This window comes from Grampus griseus (assembly GCF_964374135.1).
Source record: "Grampus griseus genome assembly, chromosome: 19".
Lineage (NCBI taxonomy): Eukaryota > Metazoa > Chordata > Mammalia > Artiodactyla > Delphinidae > Grampus > Grampus griseus.
The window spans coordinates 7099275-7122816 of record NC_139013.1 but is presented as its reverse complement, the minus strand read 5'-3'; the positions used below and the strand labels follow the sequence as shown (position 1 = coordinate 7122816).

Genomic DNA, 23542 nt, shown 5'->3' with positions numbered 1-23542 from the left:
TTCCATTGTATGTCTCTAGCACATTTTGTTTATCCACTCATCAGTTGATGGACATCAACTGGGTTGATGGGTTGTTTCTACACCATTAGTGCTGCCAGGATCATTCATGTAGAAGTTTTTGCATGAACATGTTTTTAATTTTCTTGGGATCCCTAAGCTGATTTTTTTAAGAGAAATGGAAATCTACTCACACAAAATGCCCCGCCCCTTTTCTGCACTTTTAAATTTTAATTCATATAAAGCCCACTCTCTTTGGTGAATTTTGACAAATCATCTTCATACAACCATCACCACAGTTAAGATTAGAACAGATCCATCCCCCCTCCTCAAACTCTTGTTAACCCTCCTTGTAGTCAATCCCTCCCCCACCCCTGGACACCAAGGATTTGCTCCCTGTCTATATAGTTTTCGCTTTCCAGAAAAGTCTCCCCAATTTAAAAATCTCAACAAGTAATAACAGTTGTCCTAAAGTACTGTTTGTGGCTGGTTGAGGCTGGAGCCACCAGTGGGCACACCCCACCAAGCCCCACCACGCCCATTTCTTGCTCTGAACATCATCTTTTTCATATTTATTTATTTATTTTTGGCTGCGCTGGGTCTTTGTTGCTGCGCATGGGCTTTCTCTAGTTGCAGCGAGCGGGGGCTACTCTTCGTTGCGGTGCGCAGGCTTCTCATTGCGATGGCTTTTCTTGTTGAGGAGCACGGGTTCTAGGCATGCGGGCTTTAGTAGTTGTGGCACGCAGGCTTAGTTGCTCCGCGGCATGTGGGATCTTCCCAGACCAGGGCTCGAACCCGTGTCCCCTGCATTGGCAGGCGGATTCCTAACCACTGCGCCACCAGGGAAGCCCCTTTGCTCTGAACTCTAGACCAGTGTCTAAGGAACCTCTGTTGAGAAAACACAAAATTTGTCTCCACTTCCCATCCCTCCCTTCTCCTGCCACAGCTTCAGCTGTGGTCTGACTCTTGCTTCCTCTCCTTGTTACCTTTGAAATCTTAAAGGAAACCTACGGCTTAGAGTGAGGACCTTGACTCACACCCCACCCCTCCCCGCAAAGAGTGTCTCAAAGGGCCTGTGAACTAAAGAGTGGCATTTAGGCTCCTTGTGGAAATCCAGAATTTCCAATCTTGCACCTTTAAATCTTTATTTGGGGTGGGGAGTGTTCTGTACCACACATAAACTGGATCCTTGCGGGGGGGGGGACTGAGAGAAAAGACTCGGGGTGGTTGAGAGCTCTTAAGAGGACGGGGATTGGGGGTGTTTAGAGAAGGAGGGAAGATCTCTATCATTCTGGGTAAAGGGATGGGGTGGGAGCTTGCCAAGGTGGAGAGTTTTGTGGGTGGCAGTGTGGGAAACCTAGGGGAGGAAGGGTGCAAAGGATGTGGAGGAGGGCAAGACTGAATGAGGTGGGTGCAGGTATCTGGAGGTGGCTGACCTCTGGGTGAACCTGGGCTCAGCTATGGCTTTGAGCAGTGTGACTTTGGGCAAGTTGTCTTCTCAGCCTTGGTGGGCTGTTCTGCAAAATGGGTACAAGCATCCTCCCAAGACAATGGGACTGGGAGCCCAAGAGTGGGGCGTGAAGGCTCTTAGGGACCAAGGGAAGGGTCTAGAAGCGTCTGAGGGAGGAACTGCTGGGTTTCCGGGGCTCCCCAGGGTGCAAGGATGACCCACCCTCCTGCTAACACCTTTCCCGGCGGCCAGACGCACCAACTGGTCCTGTACCAGACAGGGGCTTGCCCAGCACTCAAGGACACTCTGAATCTCGCCTGGGCATTGGATGAGAAGACCTCTTACCAAAATGAAAAGGTAGAGACTGTTCAATGAACAGAACAGTACTTGCACGGAAATCTCACTTTGGTTGAAAAAACTCATGTGAGAAAGACCTGGAAGGACAGGACCTGGGTATCGCTCAGAGAGTCAGGACTTTTAAGACTTTATTTTTGCAATCTTTGCTTGACTGTATGCTCTGGTTCTCCACACTGCACAGGGTCTGCTTTTGTGATTCAATGGTTATTAAAAACATAGCTTTAAAGGCCACCCCTGCCCTCCTAGTCAAGTCTGAGCTCCAGGCAGGTCCACTAGGCCTGGGTGCTCTGAACTCCTCCCTCGTCACACCTGCCGAGTGCTGCCTCCGGGACTTTGCACTTGCGGTTTCCTCTTCCTCTTCACCCTCCAGCCTCCAGGTGGTGGGGGAGGAAGCGTTCCTGACTGCCTTCTCTAGACAGGGTGCCGGCTGTTCGCTTTCTCAGTCACACACAGCACTTCATTTCCTTTACGTGTCTTATCAAACTTTACAACGGGAGACGCGTTCCGGGTCGCCTCCTGGGCTTCAAATTTGGTTTAACTCAAAAGAAAGTGCGGGGACTTCTACAGTCCGTTAAAGTGGCGCCCTCCTGTGGTCGCGGCCCAGACTCCGACCTCTGGCCACTCAACCCATTTAAAGCTGTGCGTTTGCATTCGATTCAGATATTACTCTTAACGTGAGACCACAATCAAATATTTTTAGCCCACGCTTTCAAAGCGCAGTCATTCCTGAGCTCACGCTGTCACCGGGCTCTGGCGCGGTGAATGACGGCGCCACACGGCCTGTCGCGTCCAACAAGCCCATTTATTTGGTTTACCGCGCGCTCAGGCCTGCATCACTGGCCGGGACTTCTCAGCCTGCAGCTTCACTCCGGAGCCCGCGAAGCCCGTGCCGCCCTAGAGGAGGAGGAAGAGAGGCAGCGGGGAGCTGGGGTGCCGTGGGGGTTCCCTGGCCCGCGAGGTTCGGTTGGGCCCCCGCTCCCTTAGTGGGGCGGGGCCTCGGTAAGGGAGCGGGCCCTCTGGAAGCAGGTCGGGGTTACCGGAAGGCTAGGGGACAGGGAGGAGGGGTGCCACTCACCCGCTGCAGCACGATGATGTCGCGGTCCGTGAGCTTCTCTCCGGTCACGGGGTCCACCATGTCCTTGCGAATCAGCTTCTCCACGCACTCCACGGTGACCACGGCCCCACTGCAGTGAGGGTGAGTGTGGGGCACGACGATCAGAGGGCCCGCCCCAAAGAGAGAGCCGCACCCCAAGCCCGCCCCGTCCCACAGGTCCCCAGGCTGTCCCCCAGGCGACTCACGAGGGCCGCAGGACGGCGCACGGTGTGGCGTTGCTCAGGCTGTCGCGGGTCACGGCACACACGTAGCGCTCGCTGCGCGTGATGAGCCCCACGCGGTCCACGGAGCTGTCGAGCGGCGTGAAGCGCACGGGCGTCAGGTCGGACATGCGCAGCGGCTTCCCGGACATGGGGCAGGTCACAATGCGCGACTGGGGAGCAGGAGGGGGGCCGAGTCAACAGGCGGGACTAGAGCCGGGCGGAGGGAGGATGGGGGCCCTCAGGACCCTGGCCCTCTCTGGCAAAGCGGGCACACACAGGCGCTTGCTGGAGTAGGGGGCTCACCGGCTTCTCCAGCTTGGTGGCCTTGGCCTCGGGGGTCAGCGATGGGATCCAGAAGCTGGGCAGCGCTTTGTCCTTGTCCTTGCCTGTGGGGCCCGCACTGGACCCGGGTCGGGCATCATCTGCGGGGGGGAGAGGGGTTCGGACGCAACCAGGGAGGCACCTGGCCCCGCGGGAGCCCCACCCACTTGCATGTCCACTTCTCTCTCACCTGGGCAGTCCCCGGAGGCGGCCTTGGGCGTGAAGGGGTTGAGGGGCCGGCTCACGATGGCCGCCTCCTTCTCCAGGAAGCCCCGCACCTGGTCCTGCGCGGCCGCCCGCCGCAGCCCCTTCTGCTCCTCACGCCGGGCGCCCCGCTGCTTCTCGTAGGCCTGCGGGCAGCCAGGCAGGAGCGAGCTAGGCATCCCCCTGTGGCTTGTGAGTTTGGGGCACCCTAGGTGGGGGCTGGGGTGCCTCTTGGAATTTAAAGGTGGGTGAACTGGAACCCATACAGGGGAGGTTCCTGGCAGAGGCTCTGTTTGGTGGAGGCTGGTGACTGCCTGGGTGTGAATGTTTAATCGGCTGCACAGTTATCCATGGTGTGCCTCTGCTGCCTTTGCCTGTCCCTTCACCAACTGAAGGGCAGTTAAGCCATTTCCACTTTAGCTGGTTTGGGACTCGGTGGTCAACAGCTTGGCTGAAGCGGGACTGCCAGAGCTCAAAGCCTGCCTTTGTCACTGATTAGCTCTGTGGCCTCCAGTAAGCACTGTGACCTATCCTGGCCTCAGTTTCTTCATCCGTAAAACGGGCTGACAATGGTGACCTACCTCGGAGGCTCACTGGGAGGGTTACACAGGAAGATTTTTTAAAACACTTAGCACCTGGCCTGGCACATAGTAAGTGCTCAATAAATGTAATTTGGGGCCATATGTTATTAATTATACAGTATATCTTATCACTTATCTATTATACAGTCCATACAGTGTAGACTCTGTCCCTGCCCTCAACGGCCCGAGTTCCAGGATAGTAGGGAGCAGAGAAGGTTTATGGAGCCATGAAGGCTCAGGCAGTGTGAGGGCAAGAGGAGACACTGCTCCGGCCACCGAGTGAGCAAGGAGGGAACGCTGACGCTGACTGATGCTCGGGAGGGCTTCCGATGTGGGCTGCACGATGAGGGGGCCACCAGGCTGGGTGGAGGACCTGGGCAGAGGGGAAGCCACGCACTCCAGACCAAAAGCTCAACAAGAACCTGGCCCCCAGTGCTTCCTGAGCTCTGGAAAAGCCGGCAGGACAAGGAGGGAGACAGGGTCCCTCCTAGCCACAAAATGAGCTCAGCAATGGAAGGTGGGCCTGGCTCCAAGAAAATGCCTAAGAAGTTCTTATCTGTGAGCATTTCCCGCATGCCCTGCAGTGCCCTCTAGTTTGGCCCTGTCAGCCCATTTTAGAGACAATAAAACTGAGGCCCAAGGAGGTGAGCTGGCATCCACTCATTTACCAAGTATGTCCCGAGAACCTAGGGCCTTGGGGTGGGTGGGAGCCCCGCTCCCTGCCCCTGGGGCCTGTATCAGACAGCCACAGGTAGAGTCACAACTGTGACAAGTGCCAAAGAAGAGGTGACAGGGGCAGGCCCTCAGGGCCCTGGACTAGCAAGAGGCCAGAGGAGGCAACACCTGGGCTGAAATCTGGAGAACGAGAAGAATTTAACCAGAAGTGGGAGGGGACGGTGTGCCCAGCAGAGGGAACAGCACAGGAGAGGCCTGGGCGGGGAGGAATTTAGATGCGAGGCCCAGCATCGAAACCACCTACCCACGCCTGCACCCCCTTCTCCCAGCCCAACCACCTTCATCTGCCGGGCGATCTCCTTCTTCTGGTGCAAAATGTACTCTAGGATTGCCTCCCGCTCATACAGGTAGCCATCGGGGCTGCAAAGAGAGGAGGGGATGAGAAAACATGGGCCTGGCCCAGGCCACATGGCCAGAGATTGACAGTCACCTGCTGAACATCAGCTCCCTGCCCAGGGCAACCACTGAGCGTCTTCTAGGCAACTGCTCGCTCAGGGCTCGGCTCAGCTCTCTGAGGTGACCGCACTGTTTTAACTCTCCTGGCTTTATAATGTCTTCTGATGCGTAGGCAAAATCTCGCACTGTAAACGGTTAGCTCAGCAGGCCTGGGCTGTGCAAACCCTGCACATTCCAACCAAAGGACTGGCTCCTGGGAAGGCACCTCTAGGCCTTGGAATGTCCTGCTTGTTAAGAGTGTCTCTGTTTGCCTGGGAGGTTGGGACCATGTGGTGTGAGCTGGACCTCTGGAGGGGCTGAAGACCAAGGTCAGCCAGGCCTAGGTGACTAACGTCCAATAAAAACCCTGGACACCAAGGCTGGAGCGAGCTTCCTGGTGGGTAGTAACTGCTGCGGCGAAAATTAAGCGCTTTCCTGCGACTCCACTGAGAGAGACAAAGGAAGCTTGTGCCTGGTCTCTCTGGGACTCTGCCCCATGTGTCTTTTCCCACTGCTGCTTTTATTTATTTAAAAAATTTTGGGGGGGCTTCCCTGGTGGCGCAGTTGTTAAGCATCTGCCTGCCAATGCAGGGAACACGGGTTCGAGCCCTGGTCCGGGAAGATCCCACAGGCCGTGGAGCAACTAAGCCCGTGCGCTACAACTACTGAGCCTGCGCTCTAGAGCCCACGAGCTACAACTACTGAGCCCGTGTGCCACTACTGAAACCCGTGCACCTAGAGCCCATGATCCACAACAAGAGAAGCCACCGCAATGAGAAGCCCGCATACCACAACGAAGAGTAGCCCCCACTCGCCGCAACTAGAGAAAGCCCGCGCGCAGCAACAAAGACCCAACGCAGCCATAAATAAATAAATAAATAAATCTATTTATTTAAAAAAAAATTTTTTTGGCCATGCCACGCGGCACGTGGAATCTTTTATTTTATTTATTTTTGGCTGCGTTGGGTCTTTGTTGCTGCGTACGGGCTTTCTCTAGTTGCGGCGAGCGGCGGCTACTCTTCGTTGCAGTGGGCGGGCTTCTCATTGCAGTGGCTTCTCTTGTTGCGGAGCATGGGCTCTAGGTGCGTGGGCTTCAGTAGTTGTGGCTCATGGGCTCTAGAGCACAGGCTCAGTAGTTGTGGTGCATGGGTTTAGTTGCTCTGTGCTATGTGGGATCTTCCCGGACTGGGGATCAAGCCCGTGTCCCCTGTATTGGCAGGCGGATTCTTAACCACTGCGCCACCAGGGAAGCCCGGCATGTGGGATCTCAGTTCCCCGACCAGGGATCAAACCCATGCCCCCTGCACTGGAAGCTCGGAGTCTTAACCACTGGACTGCCTGGGAAACCACCCCCATTGCTGGTTTTAATCTGTAACCTTTTGCTGTCATAAGCTGTCATTTGAGGATAACTGCTTTGCTGAGTTCTGTGTGTTCTTCTAGTGAACCACTGAACCTCCCGGTGGCCTCGGGGACCCTGAACCACGATCTACTTTCATCGCGATGTCTACAAAATGGACCAGTAATTGAGCACATATTTAGTCAGTGGACTAAGTACCTTCTACCCATTATCTCGCTGAAGCCTTTGCCAGACGCTAAGAGGTAGGTAACAGTAAGCACTCCACACGTGAGCTGTTATTATGGGCTAGCAACTTTCCAGGAGCCCTACCCTCTATTGTGAATGTATTCTTTTCCACACCCCGTGAAGCGTACTAGGATCATGCCCATGTCTCAGAGGAGAACACTGAGGCTGCGGGAGGGTAGGTGGCTTGCCAGGGCGCCCTGGCTGTGCAGCCCCCTCCTGGCGATTCCCTTGCCCTCGTCACCCTGACCCGCCCACCCGTGTTCCCAGCTTACGTAACAACAGGGTCGTGGCACGGCTGCAGAGAGAGGCAGCAGCAATCGAAGTCCTTGACGGCATCCCGGCTCAGTCGAATGTTCTGGGTGCCGTAGCCTGAGGCCGCTGGGGACAGAGAGAGGCAGAGGGATGGAGAGGCAGGAGATGTGCCCTTCTCCAAACCCGGAGAGAAAGGCACAGAGAGGACCCCGAGGTAGGGGGACTCAGAGAACAGGCAGTCAAGAGCTTGGGCTGTGTGTCTGCGTTGGGGACAGGGCTGCACAACCCACAGGAAGGCGTTAATCCCCAGAGGGTAAGTGACAGACAGGCCCTGTCCCTGAGGCAGCTCGGGGAAGAGGCTCGTAACTGACTCCCCTCGGGCCTTCTGGCTCTGTGACCAAGCTCAAGCGTCTGTACCTCTCTGGGCCTCCGTTTCCGCCTCTGGAATACGGCCTGACAACAGTGATTCCTTCCTCAGTGGGTGTTTGGGAGGCTTAGCATGGAAGGCACTTAACGCAGTGCCCACGACAAGGCAGGGAGAAGGTCGCTGGCTCACGTGGGCTGTTACGTTTCCGGTCGTGACCATCAGTCACGTGGCTGTTACTTACACGGTCGGGGGAAAGACACATGCCCAGAGAGCACAACCAGAGGAGCAAAGTAACATGGGGACTTCAGGGTCCATTTGCCCCCTCCCCCAAACCCAGTACCTGTGTCCTTCTTCTTCTCATGGTAGGTGTAGACGGCCCCCGCCGTGCAGTTCTTGCCGTGGCGTGTCATCCTGGGGGGTAAGGAAGGGGCAGCTGCAGGGCTGTGTGTCCAGAGGGGGCCCACGCAGAGAGGACTGGACCTTTCTGGCCCCCGATCTGATCTGACGGGAAAGCTGGGAGTGGGGCAGGGGAAGAGAGTTTTGCACACGTTAAATGGTTAAGAAATGCCTATACCTCCCCAAAACAAATATGGCACTCAACCCTGAAAAAGACCTGAAGTTTGCTTGTGGAAGTGGTGTCGGAAGGGGTACACGTTGTGAGTTACGGTGAGGTGGTGGAAGGAGGGTTATCTGATGGAAAGTTCTAGCACCAGATGTGATCGGTGGGGCTCGTAACACGAATGGGGAACTGAAGCGCCCAGTAGATGTTCTGGATGTGTTGAGCGTGTGCTCTGTGTATGCCTACACGCTCATTTCAACCAAGCGCACCTGGCTTCATTTAGGTGCAACATGCCTTATGTTCAAATTGTTCCCTAATGTATCCATCGCATTGGAATAAATCTCGAGTTTTCAAAACAAGTGTTAGAGCAGAACTGACTGTACACGGAACGCTGACAAGTCAACAAGAATAACCCAGCTACCCCAAGAGGAAAATGAGCCGAGGATGTGAAGAGGCGATTTACAGAAGCAGCTCAAAGACTAACAGGTAGATGGAGAGATGCCTCAAATTCTCCTCACAGGAAAACCACAGTGAGACATCATTTTAAATCTATCCCTAGGCTGGCGGGCGAAACTTTGAGAGCTGGATAAGATAGCTGGATAGGGTGAGGGTGGGTGATAGGAATCCCCTCAGGTGATGCTGGGGGGACACAGGCTGGTGGTACTTCAGCAAAGTGAGTGCAGGCGATTCTGCACTTGGGTGTATGTGCCCCAAAGGCGACAGCACTAGGGAGCATGTGTGAGGATGTTCACAGTGGTGTTATTTATACTGGAGGGGAGTCAAAGGCAACTGAATATCCCGCCCTCGTGGAACGGATAGTGACTGCCCCTCATGGAGACCACCCAGCAGTGAGATGCAACTGACCAGGCGTGTACAGAGCATCGTGGGTGACTTCTTTTCTTTTGGCAGTGCCATGCAGCTTGTGGAATCTTAGTTTCCCAACCAGGGAGTGAACGCTCACCCTCGGCAGTGAAAGCGCGGAGTCCTAACCACCAGACCAACAGGGAATTCCTGTGGGTGGATCTTAAAAACACAATGCTGGGTGAAAAAAGTAAGAAATAAAACAATCTGCACATGAACAAAATGATACATTTTAAACACCTGCAAACAAAAGATGATGCCTGTAAGAATGACTGCCCATGTAGGGGAGGGGACTGACTGGGGGACTAATAGGAATAAATGGAACAAGAAGGAGGGGGTTATATGGATCAAAGGAATAAGACCGGCCTGGGCCTGAGTCCAGGTTGGCCCCCTGCTGGCTGTGACTCTGGACTTGTGATCTCCTCTCTGAGTCCTTTGGTAAGAAGTGGGGAGAACCATAGGATCTAGTTGACACGACTGGATTGCTGTGTGGACTAACTGAGGTCATACTCAGAGCATGGCATATGGAATGTTCAGGAAATACTCTCTCTGGCTCTGTGGCTGAAAGGAGGATCCAGAAGGTGGGGGAGGGAGGCACAACCGGGAGCACCCACAATGTGAAAGGCAGCTTCGTCTTATTTCCCGGTTCCGGATGCTTTCAGAAACTTGCCTTTCACTTTCAAAACTCAAACACCTCTCCTTGAGCTACAGATCTCGCACTCCCCCTACTGGCATCTTCCTCCCAGAAACCCATTTTTTGTTTTGTAGGTATATTTACGTAGAACAGATGCACAGACCTTAAGGATGCAGCTTGATACGTTCTGACAGTTGCATACACCCTCGTAACTACCCCCCCCCCAATCGAGATGCGGAACATTTCTATCACCCCATCCGCGGCCACTGTGCTGATTGCAGAAGGTAACCTTGGTGAAACACCCCAACTCCACCCACCGCCCCTCCTCCAGCTTCCCCTCACCCCCAGCTTTGGAGCAAGCCCAGCACCTGCTGCCACCCAGCTCACCTGCCATCCCCCTCCTCCGCCCTGGCCCCATGGCTTCCGCCCCAGCTCCCCCCTCCCCACTGGCACTCATGAAGGTCGAGTTCACCTCCTCAGGGACAAATTCCCCACTCTATTCTTAGTTGTCAACTGCTTTGACCCTCTGCGGTATTTGGCACTGGGCTGCTTGTCTTGTAGCCAAGTTCTTTGGCTTTGTGGACCGGGACATTTTCCCTCTGAGAGAGAGGAACCGCTATAGATGGAGCATTTCATTATTTTGCCAGGCGGTCATGGGAATAATCCCAAGGGACACTGCTTGACCCCTGACCCCCAGGCCAACTCTCAATCATCCAACCTCAGCCACCCTCTGAGGTCCGTCCCACTCCCATCTCCACTTTGGAGAGGGGCAAACTGAGGCACAGAAGTGAAGCCATTTGCCTAGGGCAGTGGTTCTCAAAGGAAGGTCCAGGGACCCCAGGGGTCCCTAAGATAGTTTCAGGGAGTCCACAAAACTATTTTTGTAATACTAAATCATGTTTGGGACTTCCCTGGTGGTCCAGTGGCTAAGACTGTGCTCTTGATGAAGGGGGCATGGGTTCGATCCCCGGTCAGGGAACTAGATCCCACACGCGTGCCGCAACTAAGAGTTCGCATGCTCCAACTAAAGATCCTGCATGCCGCAACGAAGATCCCACGTGCTCCAACTAAGACCCAGCGCAGCCAAATAAATAAATAAATAAATAGAAAGAGAGCGCTCTAAAAATAAATAAATAAAACAAATGCGTTTGCCTTTGTTCCTCTCCTTCTCTCCAGTGTCTAGTGGGGTTTTCCAGAGGCTGTGTGACTTGTGCTTGTGCACCCTTGGGTTTTAAAAATGTCTGTTATATTATGCGGAGTGAACAGAGCCAGGTAGAAAAGGCCACGTGTTGTTGATTCCATTTATATGAAAGGTCCAGAATGGGCAGGTCCATAGAGACAGAAAGCAGATTGGTGGTTGCCACAGGCTGGGAGAAGGGGGGACCGGGGGTGGCGTGCAGTGGCTGCTAAGGGGTATGGGGTTTCTTTCTGCAGTGATGAAAATGTCCTGAAATCAGAAAATGGTGATGGTTGCAAAAACAGTGATTGTACGGAAAGCCACGAATCGTATACTTTAAATGGGTGAGTTTTGTGTCACGTGAATTATATCTCAATCAAGACAGTTTCATGCCTGTTTTCCTTTCTCATATGGCAAATCGCTTTTTCTTTCGGCCATGCAGCGAGGCTTGCAGGATCTTACTTCCCTGACCAGGGATCGAACCCAGGCCCTCAGCAGTGAAAGTGCCGAGTCCTAACCACTGGACTGCCGGGGGAATTCCCCTGATATGGCAAATCCTGATAGACAGAACTCCCACAAACAAAAGCTTTTTGGAGTCCTTGATGATTTTTAAGGTGCTGAGACCAAAAAGCTTGAGAACTGCTGACTAGGGTTGACCAGGGGTCAGCAGCTCTATTGTCTCCCCAGTGAGGAAAACCTCAAAAGAGAGAACAGAACTACTACCATCTCACGTCACTAGCTTTTCAGAGAGGCCACGTCCAAAGTAACATCAGCTGTTATATATCCTCCTTCCCATTTTACAGAGGAGAAAACAGCCTCATGAAGTCCCCCAGCTGGGAAGCGGCAACAGAGCCAGACTCGAACCCAGGCAGCCGTGTGGGTTAACCTTAACCATGTGACAGCTGCAGTCCTCCTGGGGAGGTTACAATCCAAGAATAAAGGCCAACTCATTCCCGTTCTCCCAGAAAGTCTTCAAAATCCAGAGTCTAGTCCACTCTCTCAACACATCTCAATTCAGACACGAAAGTTCCATTGCAGAAACTTGTCCTATATTTCGGGTTCATAAAATTTACAGGAGCAAATGTACATTCACACGCTCTGCTTGTGCCAAACGTACTTAAAAGTTTTCCAGGAATTGAATCCAGTATCGGTGCTTGAATTTGAATTAATTAAAACGAAATGATTAAAAAACACAGTCCCTCGGGGGCACTAGCCACATATCAAAGTGCCCCACAGCTTCTGGGGACTCGTGGCTACTGTGTTTAAAAAACATGACCACAATACCATTAATGCATTAATAATCCCTTCACATCCTTTACCATCCAGCTGGTATTCAAGTCTCCCTTATTCTCTCCCGACTGTCTTTTTCTGCAGTTGATTCGTCTGAATCCCGAATCTCTTGGGAGCAGAGAACCCTCTGAGAACTAAAGGATGCTACGAGCCCCCTCCCTTTAATAGCGAGGGTCACGCGGATGCTGCAGGCCGTCCCAGGCGGGCGGAGACCTGTGTTAAAGGAACCCAAAGGGTCGATTACACTCGAGGAAATCACAGACACAAACAGGATGTGTTGGAAGCAGGAAAGAGGGAGCTCCCTAAGAGCAAAAGCGAGGGTCTGAGATGTTCTATGAATAATGACTGGTATTTATTTAAGAGGTTTGGTGAACCTGGCCCTGTTCTAAGTATTTTATACATATTAACTCCACCAGACGCCACAACCCAAGCAGTTGCTACAAACAAGGAAACAGAGGCAGGGAGACGGTGCCCAAGGTCATGCAGCCGGGGTCTGACCCAGGCATGAGTCTGTGGCCTTCACCACCCCTGATGCTGTAGCCTCAGGCACTGTGCTGACTCTCACGGTGGAGTGGGGCAGCTCCTGTAACCCTGGACCTTCCCCCTGGAAATCCCGTCCCCTTCCTCCTCCCAGGCTCCATCAGGAGTCGCCTCTTCTGGGAAGCCTGAGTTAGGCATTCCTGGTGCTCTGACAATGCCCTGATTTCCATCCTTTATAGCTGCCACCCCTCAGAATTTCTCCCCCCAGACTAGAAGCCCCTAGAGGCGGGGGCTGGGTTGGACTCCAGGATGGGTCCTGGCACTGCATGGCACCTGGGGGGCACAGAGATGTCAGATAGGATGTTAACCACTTCCAACCCTACGGCCGGGAGAGGTGTGCAATCAATGAATGAATCATCCATCCAATCAATATAAAAGCACTACAGGAATAGAAATGACCATCACATCCTTCCAACACTTATGCACCAGGCCCTGGGCGAAGCGCTTCACAGTTCTGAACGCATTCGGTCCTCGGGATAACCTGCGAGGTAGGTTCTCCCCATTTTAGAGGTGAGAAAACAGAGGCCCAGAGGGATTAACTGGTCTCTTCCTCAGTCTGTTCCTTGACAGAGGAGCCCTGGTGAGCTTTTCAAAAGGGAGCTTAGATCACGTCACTCCCTTCTACTGCTCCTTGGATGTGGCTCAAGGTGAAAAACAGCTTGGATAAAGAAATGTGGGAGGAATGAAAGAATTGGAAAGCCACCATTTTGCAACCCCTGATGACATAACTGATTCACTAAGGCACCTGATGGCAACTGGACATCCGCAGGGTGCTGATACTTGCTAGCAGAAAGGAGAAAAACATAGCTTTACAACGGCGTGTCTGTGCTGTTCCTACCTGTATCAGTCAGCTAGGACTGCCAAAACAAAATGCCATAGGCTGGGTGGCTTACACAACAGACGATGATTTTCTCACAGTTCTGGAGGCCAGGAGTCTGAGATCAGGGCGCCACCATGGCTGGGTTTTGGTGAGGCCTCTCCTCCTGGCTTGCAGATGGCTGGCCACCTTCTGGCTGTGTCCTCACAGGGCGGAGAGAGTGCTTGCTCTCTGGTATCTCCTGCTCTTCTAAGGACACCAACCCCATGGATTAGGACCCTACTCTTATGACCTCATTTAACACTAATTACTTCGGGAAAGGTCCTGTCTCCAAATAGTCATATTGGAGATATAAGGTTTCGGGTGGGGTTGGGGACAAACGTTAAGTCTGTAAACACTACCTGAAGCCCCCGATCAATCTCACCGTCCCTAAGAGTGGGACCGCCAGGTGTGAAGCTAGCAGCGCTGAAGCCCCCATGCCAAGATGCCTGAAGCTAAATTAATCAAGCCTTTCCATTTAATTTCCTGATTCCAGGAAGCCAGAGGCTAGAGCAGGGATCTGCCAGAAAAGGCTAGAGAGTAAAGATTTTCACCTCTGTGGGCCACCTGCCCCTGTCACAACTACTCAACTCTGCCCTTGTATGGCAAAGCATCCGTGGACACTATGTAACTGAACGGCCATGGCCATGTTCCAATAAAACTTTTATGGACACTGGTATCTGCATCACATATCACAAAATAGTATTCTTCTTTTGATTTTTTCCAATTTGTAAAATATTGAAGTATAGTTGAATTACAGGATTGTGTTAGTTTCAGGTGTACAGCAAAGTGATTCATATATATATTCTTTTTCAGATTCTTTTCCCTTATAGGGTATTACAAATATTGAGTATAGTTCTCTGTGAGATACAGTGGATCCTTGTTGGTTACGGTCTTTTCCAATTATTGAAAAATGTTAAAAACCATTCTTGGTTTGCAAGCTGTACCAAAACAGGTGGTGGTAGCCAATCATCTGTCTGACAAAGGAATTGTATCTAGAATATATAAGAAATTTACAACCCAATAATAAAAAGACAAATAACCCAATTTAAAAATGGGCAAAGGATCAAAACAGACATTTCTCCAAAGAGGATATATAAATGGCCAATAAGCACATGAAAAAAATGTTCCACATCATTAATCATGAAGGAAATGCGGTCAAAACAGCAGTGAGGGACTTCCCTGGTGGTCCAGCGATTAAGACTTTGCCTTCCAATGCAAGGGGTGCGGGTTCGTTCCCTGGTCCAGGAGCGAACATCCCACATGCCTCATACCTCGTGGCCAAAAAAACAAAACATAAAACAGAAGCGGGGCTTCCCTGGTGGCGCAGTGGTTAAGAATCCGCCTGCCAATGCAGTGGACATGGGTTCGAGCCCTGGTCCGGGAAGATCCCACGTGCCACGGAGCAACTAAGCCCATGCGCCACTACTACTGAGTGTATGCTCTAGAGCCGGCGAGCCGCAACTACTGAGCCCGCGTGCCACAACTAATGAAGCCCACATGCCTAGAGCCCGTGCTCCGCAACAAGAGAAGCCACCACAATGAGAAGCCAGTACACCGCAATGAAGAGTAGCCCCTGCTCCCAGCAACCAGAGAAAGCCCGCGCACAGCAATGAAGACCCAACACAGCCAAAAATAAATAAATAAATAAATAAATTTAAAAGAAAAAGAAAAAAAGCAGAAGCAATACTGTAACAAAGTAAATAAAGACTTTAAAAAGGGTCCCCATTGAAAAAATCTTAAAAAAAACAAAAACAAGAAACAGCAGTGAGATATTACTTCACACCCACAGGATAACTACCGTCAAAAAGTCAGACGATGGACTTCCCTGGCAGTCCGGTGGTTAAGACTCCGCTCATCCACTGCAGGGGACACAGGTTCGATCCCCGGTCGGGGAAGATCCCGCATGCCACTCGGCATGGCCAAAAAAAAAAAAAGTTGGATCATAACAAGTGTGGAGAAATTGAAACACTCAGACACTGAGGGTGGGAATGCAAAATGAAGCAGCCACTTTGGAAAAGTCTGGCAGTTCCTCAGAAGGCTAAACACAGAGTTACCATTTGATTCAGCAATTCCACCGCCAAAAGAAATGAAAACTTATGTCCACACTAAATCTTGTACACAAGTGCAAGCAGCATATTCACAATAGCCAAAAAGTGGAAACAACACAAATGTCCATTGACTGACGCGTGGATAAACAAAATATGGTATATCTCATACAAAGGGATATTATTTAGCTTTAAAAAGAAGTACTGATACATGCTACAAAATGGATGAACCTTGACAACATTATGCTAAGTGAAAGAAACCAGACAGGAAAAAGATTCCATTGATGTGAAAAGTCCACATTAGGTTAATCCATAGAGAGAGGGTGTGGCAATTGGGGAGGGGGGTGCAGCGGGAATAATGGAGGAATAAGTGAAAGGCCATCACCACTTCAAAGAAGCAAAAAGACAAGTTCAGATGGTGGGATGATAACGGAATAACTGATCCAGTTTCTTCAATGAATCAATTGCCAAGGAATTGCTTGGGTGGGGTGGAGGTGAGACTGTTTGAGATTAAGAGCAATTTAAGAGACATAACAATGACTTGAATGGATTCTGATTCAAAAAAGTGAAACTTCTTTTTTTTAAAGGCATTTTTTCAGAAGGAGAATTTGATTATGGACCAAGTAATAGGTAATATTAGGGTTGCTTTTGTAAGTGTAATAGTATTGTGGTCATGGAGGAAAATGTCCCTGCTTTTTTGTGTGCGTGTGTGCTTTTTAAAAATTAAAATTTTTTTTTAAAGTTTAAGTATAGTTAATTTACAATGTTGTAAAAATGTCTCTGTTTTTTACACATGTATCCTAAGGTATTTACGGGTGAAATGTCACGATGGATAGAATTTGCCTTATATATTTAATCTTAAAAAAATACCCAGCCAATATGTCAAAAAATATTAATAATTGGTAACTCTGGGCGATAGGGATTCTTCTATTATTCTCTCACTTTTATATAAGTTGGAACATTTTCATAATAAAACATAATAAAATATTAAAGTGAAATTGCTTTAAGGACCCATCAAGACCCGAGTTCACACCGAATCAGCAACACCATCAGGAGGTGAACCCAGGACTGCCTGACCCCAAAGCTCCACAGAGGAAAACGTTAACCCAACAGCTACTCCGAGAGGGAAGCGGCTGTCAAAAGGGTGCAGGGAGGCCGCGGCAGGCGACTGCACAATCCTTCTCCGCCCTCCCCATCACAGTCTGGGAAACGGAGGCCTGGAAAGGGGTGCTTCTTCCTCAACTCTCACTCATTAGACCCCTAGGAGTCCCAGTCTCCTCTTTCCCCTGGGATTCCCGGCCCATCCGTCTGCAGTGGAACTAAAACTCTACTGAGAACTGCCGGCTGAAGGTTTGGCTACCTCCAGGGAGGTAGTCCGGCTTCAAACTTGGGGCGCCTAGAGTGCTCTATTAAGGATTGCCAGGAAGTCAGGAATTCAAAATCCTGTCCTAGCTCCCTCAGGAGCCCAAGACTCTTGCCCACCGGAAGGCGATCTCACTAACACTAGCCTTCCACCGCCTGGAACTCACCTCACGAACGACTCCTCCCTCGTCGGTAGCTACTTCAACTGTACCCCTACACCGGAAAGGAGCGCTGTTTTCCCTCTCCGCTCCGCTCACTTCCGCCCGGCAGAAGAGACCGGAAGTAGATCTGCCCCTATTTGCGGAGGTATCTCTTCTGGCTTGGTAAGTGCTCCCTTCTTCTCTTCCTTCCTCCGGAAACGTGAGTGGCAAGTCGAAGGTTCCGGTCAGTGAAACTGGCGTGAATAGAGGGCGTGCTTCGTATATACTAGGCGTTTCCCTGGGCGGGCGCTTTGCGTCTCCCTAAGCCTGTGTTTAAGGGCTAATCACTTCGCCCAGAGATTGTAAAGTCCGCTTACCAAAGCATATCATCCACTTTTCTGCTGCAAAATAAGAGACAATAGAGAAGGGACAACTCCTCTGTCCCCACTTTATAAATGGAGCAGTTGAGAAATCGGAAGTCAGAGCCGTTCTCAGGAAGCAGGAATTTACTACGGCATACCCACCTACCCCCAGGGACCAACGCACAAGTTTCCCGCCAGTTTCTAGATACCTAGATATCTGGAGACCTAGCTGTTTATTTCCCTAGCTCTGTCTGGCGAGCTCTCTGGGGGGAAATTGGATAGGAGGGAAGGGGGCGCCTAACCAACTCCCTAAGTGCCCCACGGTGTCGGAGACCCTGGCCTCCCTGTGGGGCTCTGGACCTTAGACCCTTAATCATAAGGTCCCTTTAAATACTTTGTCCCTTACCTGAGTCCCGCCCAGGGCAGGTAATCGCAAACCCCGCCCCTCTGGCCAGAAACCGGGATTTTGCCGACTATAGTTAACAAGGTAACCCCTCCTTCCTCTCCCCTCCCTTCTCCCCTGTCCCCCTTCACAGCTGGCTGCAGCTGGCCGAGGAGGCCCTGATTAAGGAGGAGGGGACAGTGCTCACAAGTCTAGGCAGGTAAGTGAATGTCCCTGGAGGCAGAGCTTGGCTTGGGGACCCTGGCTACCTGGCTCCCTGCTCTTCTGGGACCCAGAGGTTGGGGCCCCCAAACCCAGGAGTCCAGGACCGCTGCCCCCTCTCCCAGCTCCTGGACCCCAGGATACAGGCCTCTGGTTTTACCTCTTCTGTAATCTTTGATTCTGTGGCTGAATGTGGCAATGGGCATAGAGAGGTGGATATACATGGAAATTACCAGGAAGAAGGAATCCCTATCAATGGACATGTTTATGAGCTCCTACTTTGTGCCAAAAGCCATGCTGGGGGCTGCAGACACAGCAGAAAAAAAGATAAAACTCCTGGCTCTGGTTTCTGGAGGGACACTGCCTTTGCTGAAATCCTGCCTCTGAATCTTGCAAACTTTATGAACTTGGGCAAGTTCTTTTACTTCTCTGTGTCTCAGTTTCCTCCTGTATCAAACGGAGATAATAATAGCACCGTGGTGAAAATGAAACTGAGTTGATAGAGGTAAATGACCTTGAATAGTGCCTGGTCCAGGATACAGGCCACGTAAGTGTCTGCTATTATTATAATTCCTGGACCACAGGGTCTGGGCAGGGAGACCTGGCCTCATTCTCCAGGAGCTGAGGCACTTCTCACCTAACCACATTAGTGTCCACAAAATATGAGGAGCCACCGCTCTGTGCTGCTGCTGTACCTGGGACTGACCACCTGCCTGGACACCTCACCCAGTGGGGAGCAAGACCAAGGTGAGCGTTTGCAGGAAGAGCTGGAGTCCAGGCACAAACATCCACCTTCCTCTGGCCCAGGAAAAACCCTGCCTGCAGTTGCCTCCTCCCCCAGGACCCCATAGCTCTTCATCCCCTTAAGTTCTGGCTCCTTCATGTCCCCAGTCCTAGGAACCCTCCATTTTTCTGTCTCTTATGTCTTTTGGGTCCAGAAGTCTTCCTGGACTCCCCAGAGGCCCAGAGCTTCCTGGGCAGCCGTAGGCGGATTCCACGAGCCAATCACTGGGACCTGGAGCTGTTCACGCCAGGGAACCTGGAACGGGAGTGTCAAGAGGAGAGGTGTTCCTGGGAAGAGGCGCGGGAGTACTTTGAGGACAATACTCTGACGGTGAGGCCCTGGGGTCCCCGGAGTCCCTCTGTCTTCTCCAGGACCTGGGCTGGGGGGGAGGATCCTGCCCCTCAGCTCCCTCTCCCCTCGTGCCTCAGAGATCATCAGGGCGGGCTGGTTTGGGGGTGTAGAATCTCCCAGTTGATGCCTCCTTTCTGCCTTCTCTCCTCCTGCCCATTCAAGGAGCGCTTTTGGGAGAACTACGTCTACAATGGCAGAGGAGGTGAGTCGGGGGAGCCCTCATTCTGTGCAACTAAGGCAGCTCCTTTCTGTGGAGGCTGAACGAACATCCCCCAGCCCAATCTCACCCCCTCCATGTTCCATGCTCCTGAGTTCCTGGACGGGGTTGGTAAAGAAATCCCCTCCTCTGAGACTAGAGCCCTTGCCCGAGGAACCCACCACACCTTATTCGGAATAGGTCCCATGTCCCCAGGAAGGAGGACAGTTGGAAGGAGAAGCTACAGCCTCAGGCTCAGAGGCCCTGGCCCACCTGAGCCCCTCTTTGGAGTCCAGAGCCCCAGCCCCTTCTGCAGCTTGGTTGCTAGGGGGGTTGCTCCCTAGCAACGGGTCTGGGCTAGGCCAATTGGTGGAAGCCTGTCTGTCCTCACCTGCCCGATCAGCCCAGCCGCAACCCCTCCTCTGAGTTCTGAGGCCCCATCGTGGCTGCAGCCTTGTTGCTAAGAGGGGGCTGCTCCTTAGCAACAAAGCCTGGCCAGGCTGGACCAAGGAAGACAGCAGCACTCACTACCTGGTTGGCTTCCCCTCCCCCACAACCCCATCCTGGCTTCAGCCTGGTTGCTAAGGAGGCCTTCCTCCTAGCAACCACACCTAGCCAAGCTCAGGACCCAAGGCCTCCTGCCCACAGGAGGACCCCCCTCCAGGCACAGGGCATCTCACCCCTGAGTGGCCTGGTTGCTAGGGGTGTTTCCACCTTAGCAACAGGCCCTAAGTCTGGGCTGAAGTCCTCACATTGGTTGCTAGGGGAGGTAACTGCTTTGCTACAGGCCTATCAAGGCCTGTTGGCTTCTCAAGTCCACCTGAAACATGTCGGAATCAGGAAGGCCGTCCCCCACCCCCGGCTTCTTAGTGCAGCTTTTTGCTAAGAGGGCTAAAAGCCTGAGGTTTACTGTTTGAGGAAAGTCCCCCCTGCCCAGTGCTAAAGGGAGTTTCCCCAGCAGCAAGACCTAGCAAGGCCTCACAAAGCCAGGGTCCTCCCTGTGCCCCACCCCCCTTTTCCTCAGACATGAAGCTTTGATTGCTAAAGGCGCTTCACCTTAGCCAAGGGTCCACATGAGTTCTAAACACCAGCAGTCTGTTTTTGAGGGGATGTCCCTACATTCCTCCTTGATAGATATATTGTTCCTAGCCTTCTGGTAAGGCCTTGCCCCTCCTTAGCCTGGTTGGTAAAAGGTATTGCATTCCAGAGGGGACGGGGTTGCCAGATAAAATACAAGACAGCTCCCCCCACAGCCCAGTTAAATGTGAGTTTCAAATACACAGGAATAATTTTTTAGTATATCTCATATATTCCATGGGACATACTTATACTAAACAATTAGAATTCCCTGGCAGTCCAGTGGTTAGGACTCCGTGCTTCCACTGCAGGGGGCATGGACGGGTTCGATCCCTGGTCGGGTAACTAAGATCCTGCATGACGTCTGCGGTGGCCAAAAAACAAGAAATTCACTGTTTATGTCAAATTCACATTTAACTGGGTATCCTCATTATTATTTGCTAAATCTGGCAATGCTCAGTATGGGGGTTCGGAGAGTTGGCTGTCTGAACTCCCTACCCTAAGTAAGCATGTCACCTGCAATCTTAGGAGGGTTCTCTCTCCTCTTAGAGAGACAATTGTCCTATTTTCTAGTCTCAGATGAGGTTATCCCAGGCCCTTTCTGCATTTAGTTCATTGCATTTTTGCAACCTATTAGGGAGGGGTTACAGAGCAGGAAATGGAGGCTCACAGAAATGAGTGAGGTGAGTTGCCTGAGTTCACACAGCTAGGAAGTGGCCCCAGCTCTGCCTTCTTGGCCAGTCGTCTTCCCTCAGGGGAAATCTGGAAAGGTTTCCCCTACCTCAGGGGAAGGTATCTGGATGTTGGAGAGGGTGACAGCCCCTGACGCTGTGCCCTCCTCCCCCCCACAGGACGTGGACGAGGGGACGTAGCAAGCATGGCTGTGGGGCTGACAGTGGGCATCCTGCTCATGGTCCTGGCCAGCCTGGGAGCCTTTTGGTATCTGCATTGCCGTCAGAAACGAGGCCAGCAGCCCAGTCCTCAAGAGTAAGGGGGCTTTGGGGAGGAGGGGCTGGGGAGCAGGGAAGGGAGGAAGGGTCAACCTAAGGAGATGGGCCAGATTGGGGGCGGTTGGGCGCTGCTGAAAGATCTGAGGAGACCGTCATGTGGAGAGTGAGTCTGCGAGATTCTGTGTCCAGTTGTGGCATCTCTCTGACTATATCCACAGCACCTGGCACAAAGTAGGAACTCATTCAATATTTGCTGCCTGGCTGTCTTTGCAGTACCAGTTTTATGTGTGATTATCATTCTGTGGGTATTATATCTGGTGAGGCTGCAGCCTGTGGTCTGTGGGTGTCTGTGGGATGTCAGTTTCCGTGGTGACAAGGTGTAGCTGTGTTTGTGTGTGCCTGTGTCAGTTGTCTAGGTGTGTCTCTCTCAGTGGCAGGGTCGAAGAGAGGGCTTGAGCATTAGTCTTGAAGTATAGTGGGTCTAAAGGTTTCTAAGAAGAGTTTATTGTTAAGAGTGGATCTGGGAAATTTGTGGCTGAGTGTATCTCTGTTGTGTCTGTCTGTTTCTTGTGTGTGTCTGCCTGCCTCTCTGCAGGGCTGCCTCTTTCTCCACGACTCTCTGCTTGTATCTGGAGCACATGTGTCTGTGAACGAGTCTGTCTCAGCAGTTGTTGATTTCTGTGGCTGCCTGTCCCTGTGCATCTATCTGCCTGTCACTTCGAGGTGCTTTTCTGTGTGTAGAGTCAGGTTGAAGGTGACTCTTTTTCCTTGGTCCATCTCCCTTCCACCTCTGTCTCCCCACCACCCTCAGTGTCTCTGTCTCCCTACCTCTTACCTCCTTCTCCCAAGGCTCTCTATCCTGCTAACAGTGCACCTTCTTGTCCCCAGGGCCGAGCTCATCAGTCCCCTGAGCTCTCTGAGTCCGCCGACGCCCCTGCCTCCACCCCCACCGCCAGGCCTCCCCACCTACGAGCAGGCGCTGGCAGCCTCTGGGGTGCACGACGCACCACCGCCCCCCTACGCCAGGTATGGGGCTGGGCTTCTGCCCCAGGCGGGGCGCAGAGGGGAGGGCACTGCCAGAGGAGGGGCGCGGGCTTAGGGGCGGGATTTGGAATTTTGAGCTTATTATCCGGGGCGAGGTTTGGAGGGCGGGGGCGTGGCCTGAAGTGTGTGTGTGTGTGTGTGTGTGTGTGTGTGTGTGTGTGTGTGTGTGTGTGTAGTAGTAGTAGTAGTAGTAGTAGTATAGGTGTGTTTGTGTGTGTGTAGTATTATAGGTGTGTGTGTGTGTGTGTAGTATTATAGGGGTAGGGGTGTGTGTGTGTGTGTGTGTGTGTAGTATTATAGGGGGGTGGGTCTTGTACCCAGAGGATAGGCTGAGACACCCAGGGTGGGTCGGAGTGGTCTTGGTTGAGGGGGCTAAAACAGCCGGGCCTTTGACTCCCCACTGTGCCCCTCTCCTTGCAGCCTCTGGAGGCCGCGCTGAAGAGCTGTTTCGAGCTGTTTCGGAGTCGGGGTTCTCCGAACCCTGCCCCAGATTCACACCGGATTCCGGAAACCCCCAGGCCTCTTAAACTCCGGAGCTGAGCTTGGAGGGGTGATGGCAGTAGGGATCGTCCGGCCCGAGGCCTACCCTAACACACGTGTTTCCGCCGCCTACGGATACACGCAAGTTCCCGGGCAACGTGTTCCCGCGTCCCGGCGCCTCGCAGGCCCCCACGCTCTCCTAATGGTGGGGGTACCCACCAGCCCCGCCCCCGGGATAGGCGTGCGTGGAAACTCCGACTCAGGCGCGCAGTGCCTCGCAGACTCGCGTGTGAGTAGGTGTGACACGGCCATCTCCCTCAGTGTCACGGGCCACGGACAGGCAGAGCCCCGCCTGTGTACACGCGTGTTTTCGTGTGCTCCCCGTGCGCGCACGGGGGCACTCTGCAATCCAGGGAAAGGGTGGGGGGCATATTTGCAAGCGTGCTTGGTTGGGGGCAGGCGCACACTGCACCTGGGGGACTGGAGTTGAGCTCTTTCCCTAAATAAAAACCCTTTGGAAAAGAGACCCAAAAGAGTGAAATAATGCCAAAAAAAAAAACACAAATAAACTGAACCGCGTTCCCGGGCGCGTCTGCGCACGGCAGAGCTGGCTTTCTGTACAAACGCTG

At 52.4% G+C, this 23542-nt stretch overlaps 2 protein-coding genes across 5 annotated transcripts; one reads left to right on the top strand and one right to left on the bottom strand.

Annotated features, from left to right (window-relative positions):
* Window positions 1-1916: 1916 nt before the first annotated feature.
* On the bottom strand, window positions 1917-17224 carry NOSIP (nitric oxide synthase interacting protein). Of its 4 annotated transcripts, none has more exons than XM_082676194.1 (9): window positions 17093-17224; window positions 7939-8111; window positions 7252-7357; window positions 5241-5322; window positions 3633-3792; window positions 3425-3543; window positions 3104-3291; window positions 2880-2988; window positions 1917-2698 (listed from the first exon to the last, which is right to left on the bottom strand). In XM_082676194.1, the coding sequence occupies exons 2-9, from the start codon at window positions 8006-8008 to the stop codon at window positions 2627-2629; spliced, it is 906 nt and encodes a 301-aa protein (XP_082532320.1). In that variant the 5' UTR covers window positions 8009-8111; window positions 17093-17224; the 3' UTR covers window positions 1917-2626. The 4 variants fall into 4 exon arrangements, with proteins under 4 accessions (XP_082532320.1, XP_082532323.1, XP_082532322.1 ...); XM_082676197.1 differs by having other exon boundaries at window positions 3633-3654; XM_082676196.1 differs by lacking the exon at window positions 17093-17224 and adding an exon at window positions 9119-9216.
* Window positions 17115-23478, top strand: PRRG2 (proline rich and Gla domain 2). The gene is made up of 8 exons (XM_082676198.1): window positions 17115-17248; window positions 17964-18029; window positions 18682-18778; window positions 18970-19145; window positions 19329-19368; window positions 21291-21426; window positions 22278-22415; window positions 22854-23478. Exons 3-8 carry the CDS (start codon window positions 18694-18696, stop codon window positions 22870-22872), a joined length of 594 nt encoding a protein of 197 aa, XP_082532324.1. The 5' UTR covers window positions 17115-17248; window positions 17964-18029; window positions 18682-18693; the 3' UTR covers window positions 22873-23478.
* Window positions 23479-23542: the final 64 nt, after the last annotated feature.

Coding starts and splice junctions, on each gene's coding strand:
- PRRG2 (XM_082676198.1), top strand. CDS start 18,694: ATGAGGAGCCACCGCTCTGTGCTGCTGCTGTACCTGGGACTGACCACC. Junction 19,146..19,328: donor TTGAGGACAATACTCTGACG/GTGAGGCCCTGG, acceptor TGCCCATTCAAG/GAGCGCTTTTGGGAGAACTA. Junction 19,369..21,290: donor CGTCTACAATGGCAGAGGAG/GTGAGTCGGGGG, acceptor TCCCCCCCACAG/GACGTGGACGAGGGGACGTA.
- NOSIP (XM_082676194.1), bottom strand. CDS start 8,008: ATGACACGCCACGGCAAGAACTGCACGGCGGGGGCCGTCTACACCTAC. Junction 3,544..3,632: donor CGCCTCCGGGGACTGCCCAG/GTGAGAGAGAAG, acceptor TCCCCCCCGCAG/ATGATGCCCGACCCGGGTCC. Junction 3,292..3,424: donor CCACCAAGCTGGAGAAGCCG/GTGAGCCCCCTA, acceptor CCTGCTCCCCAG/TCGCGCATTGTGACCTGCCC.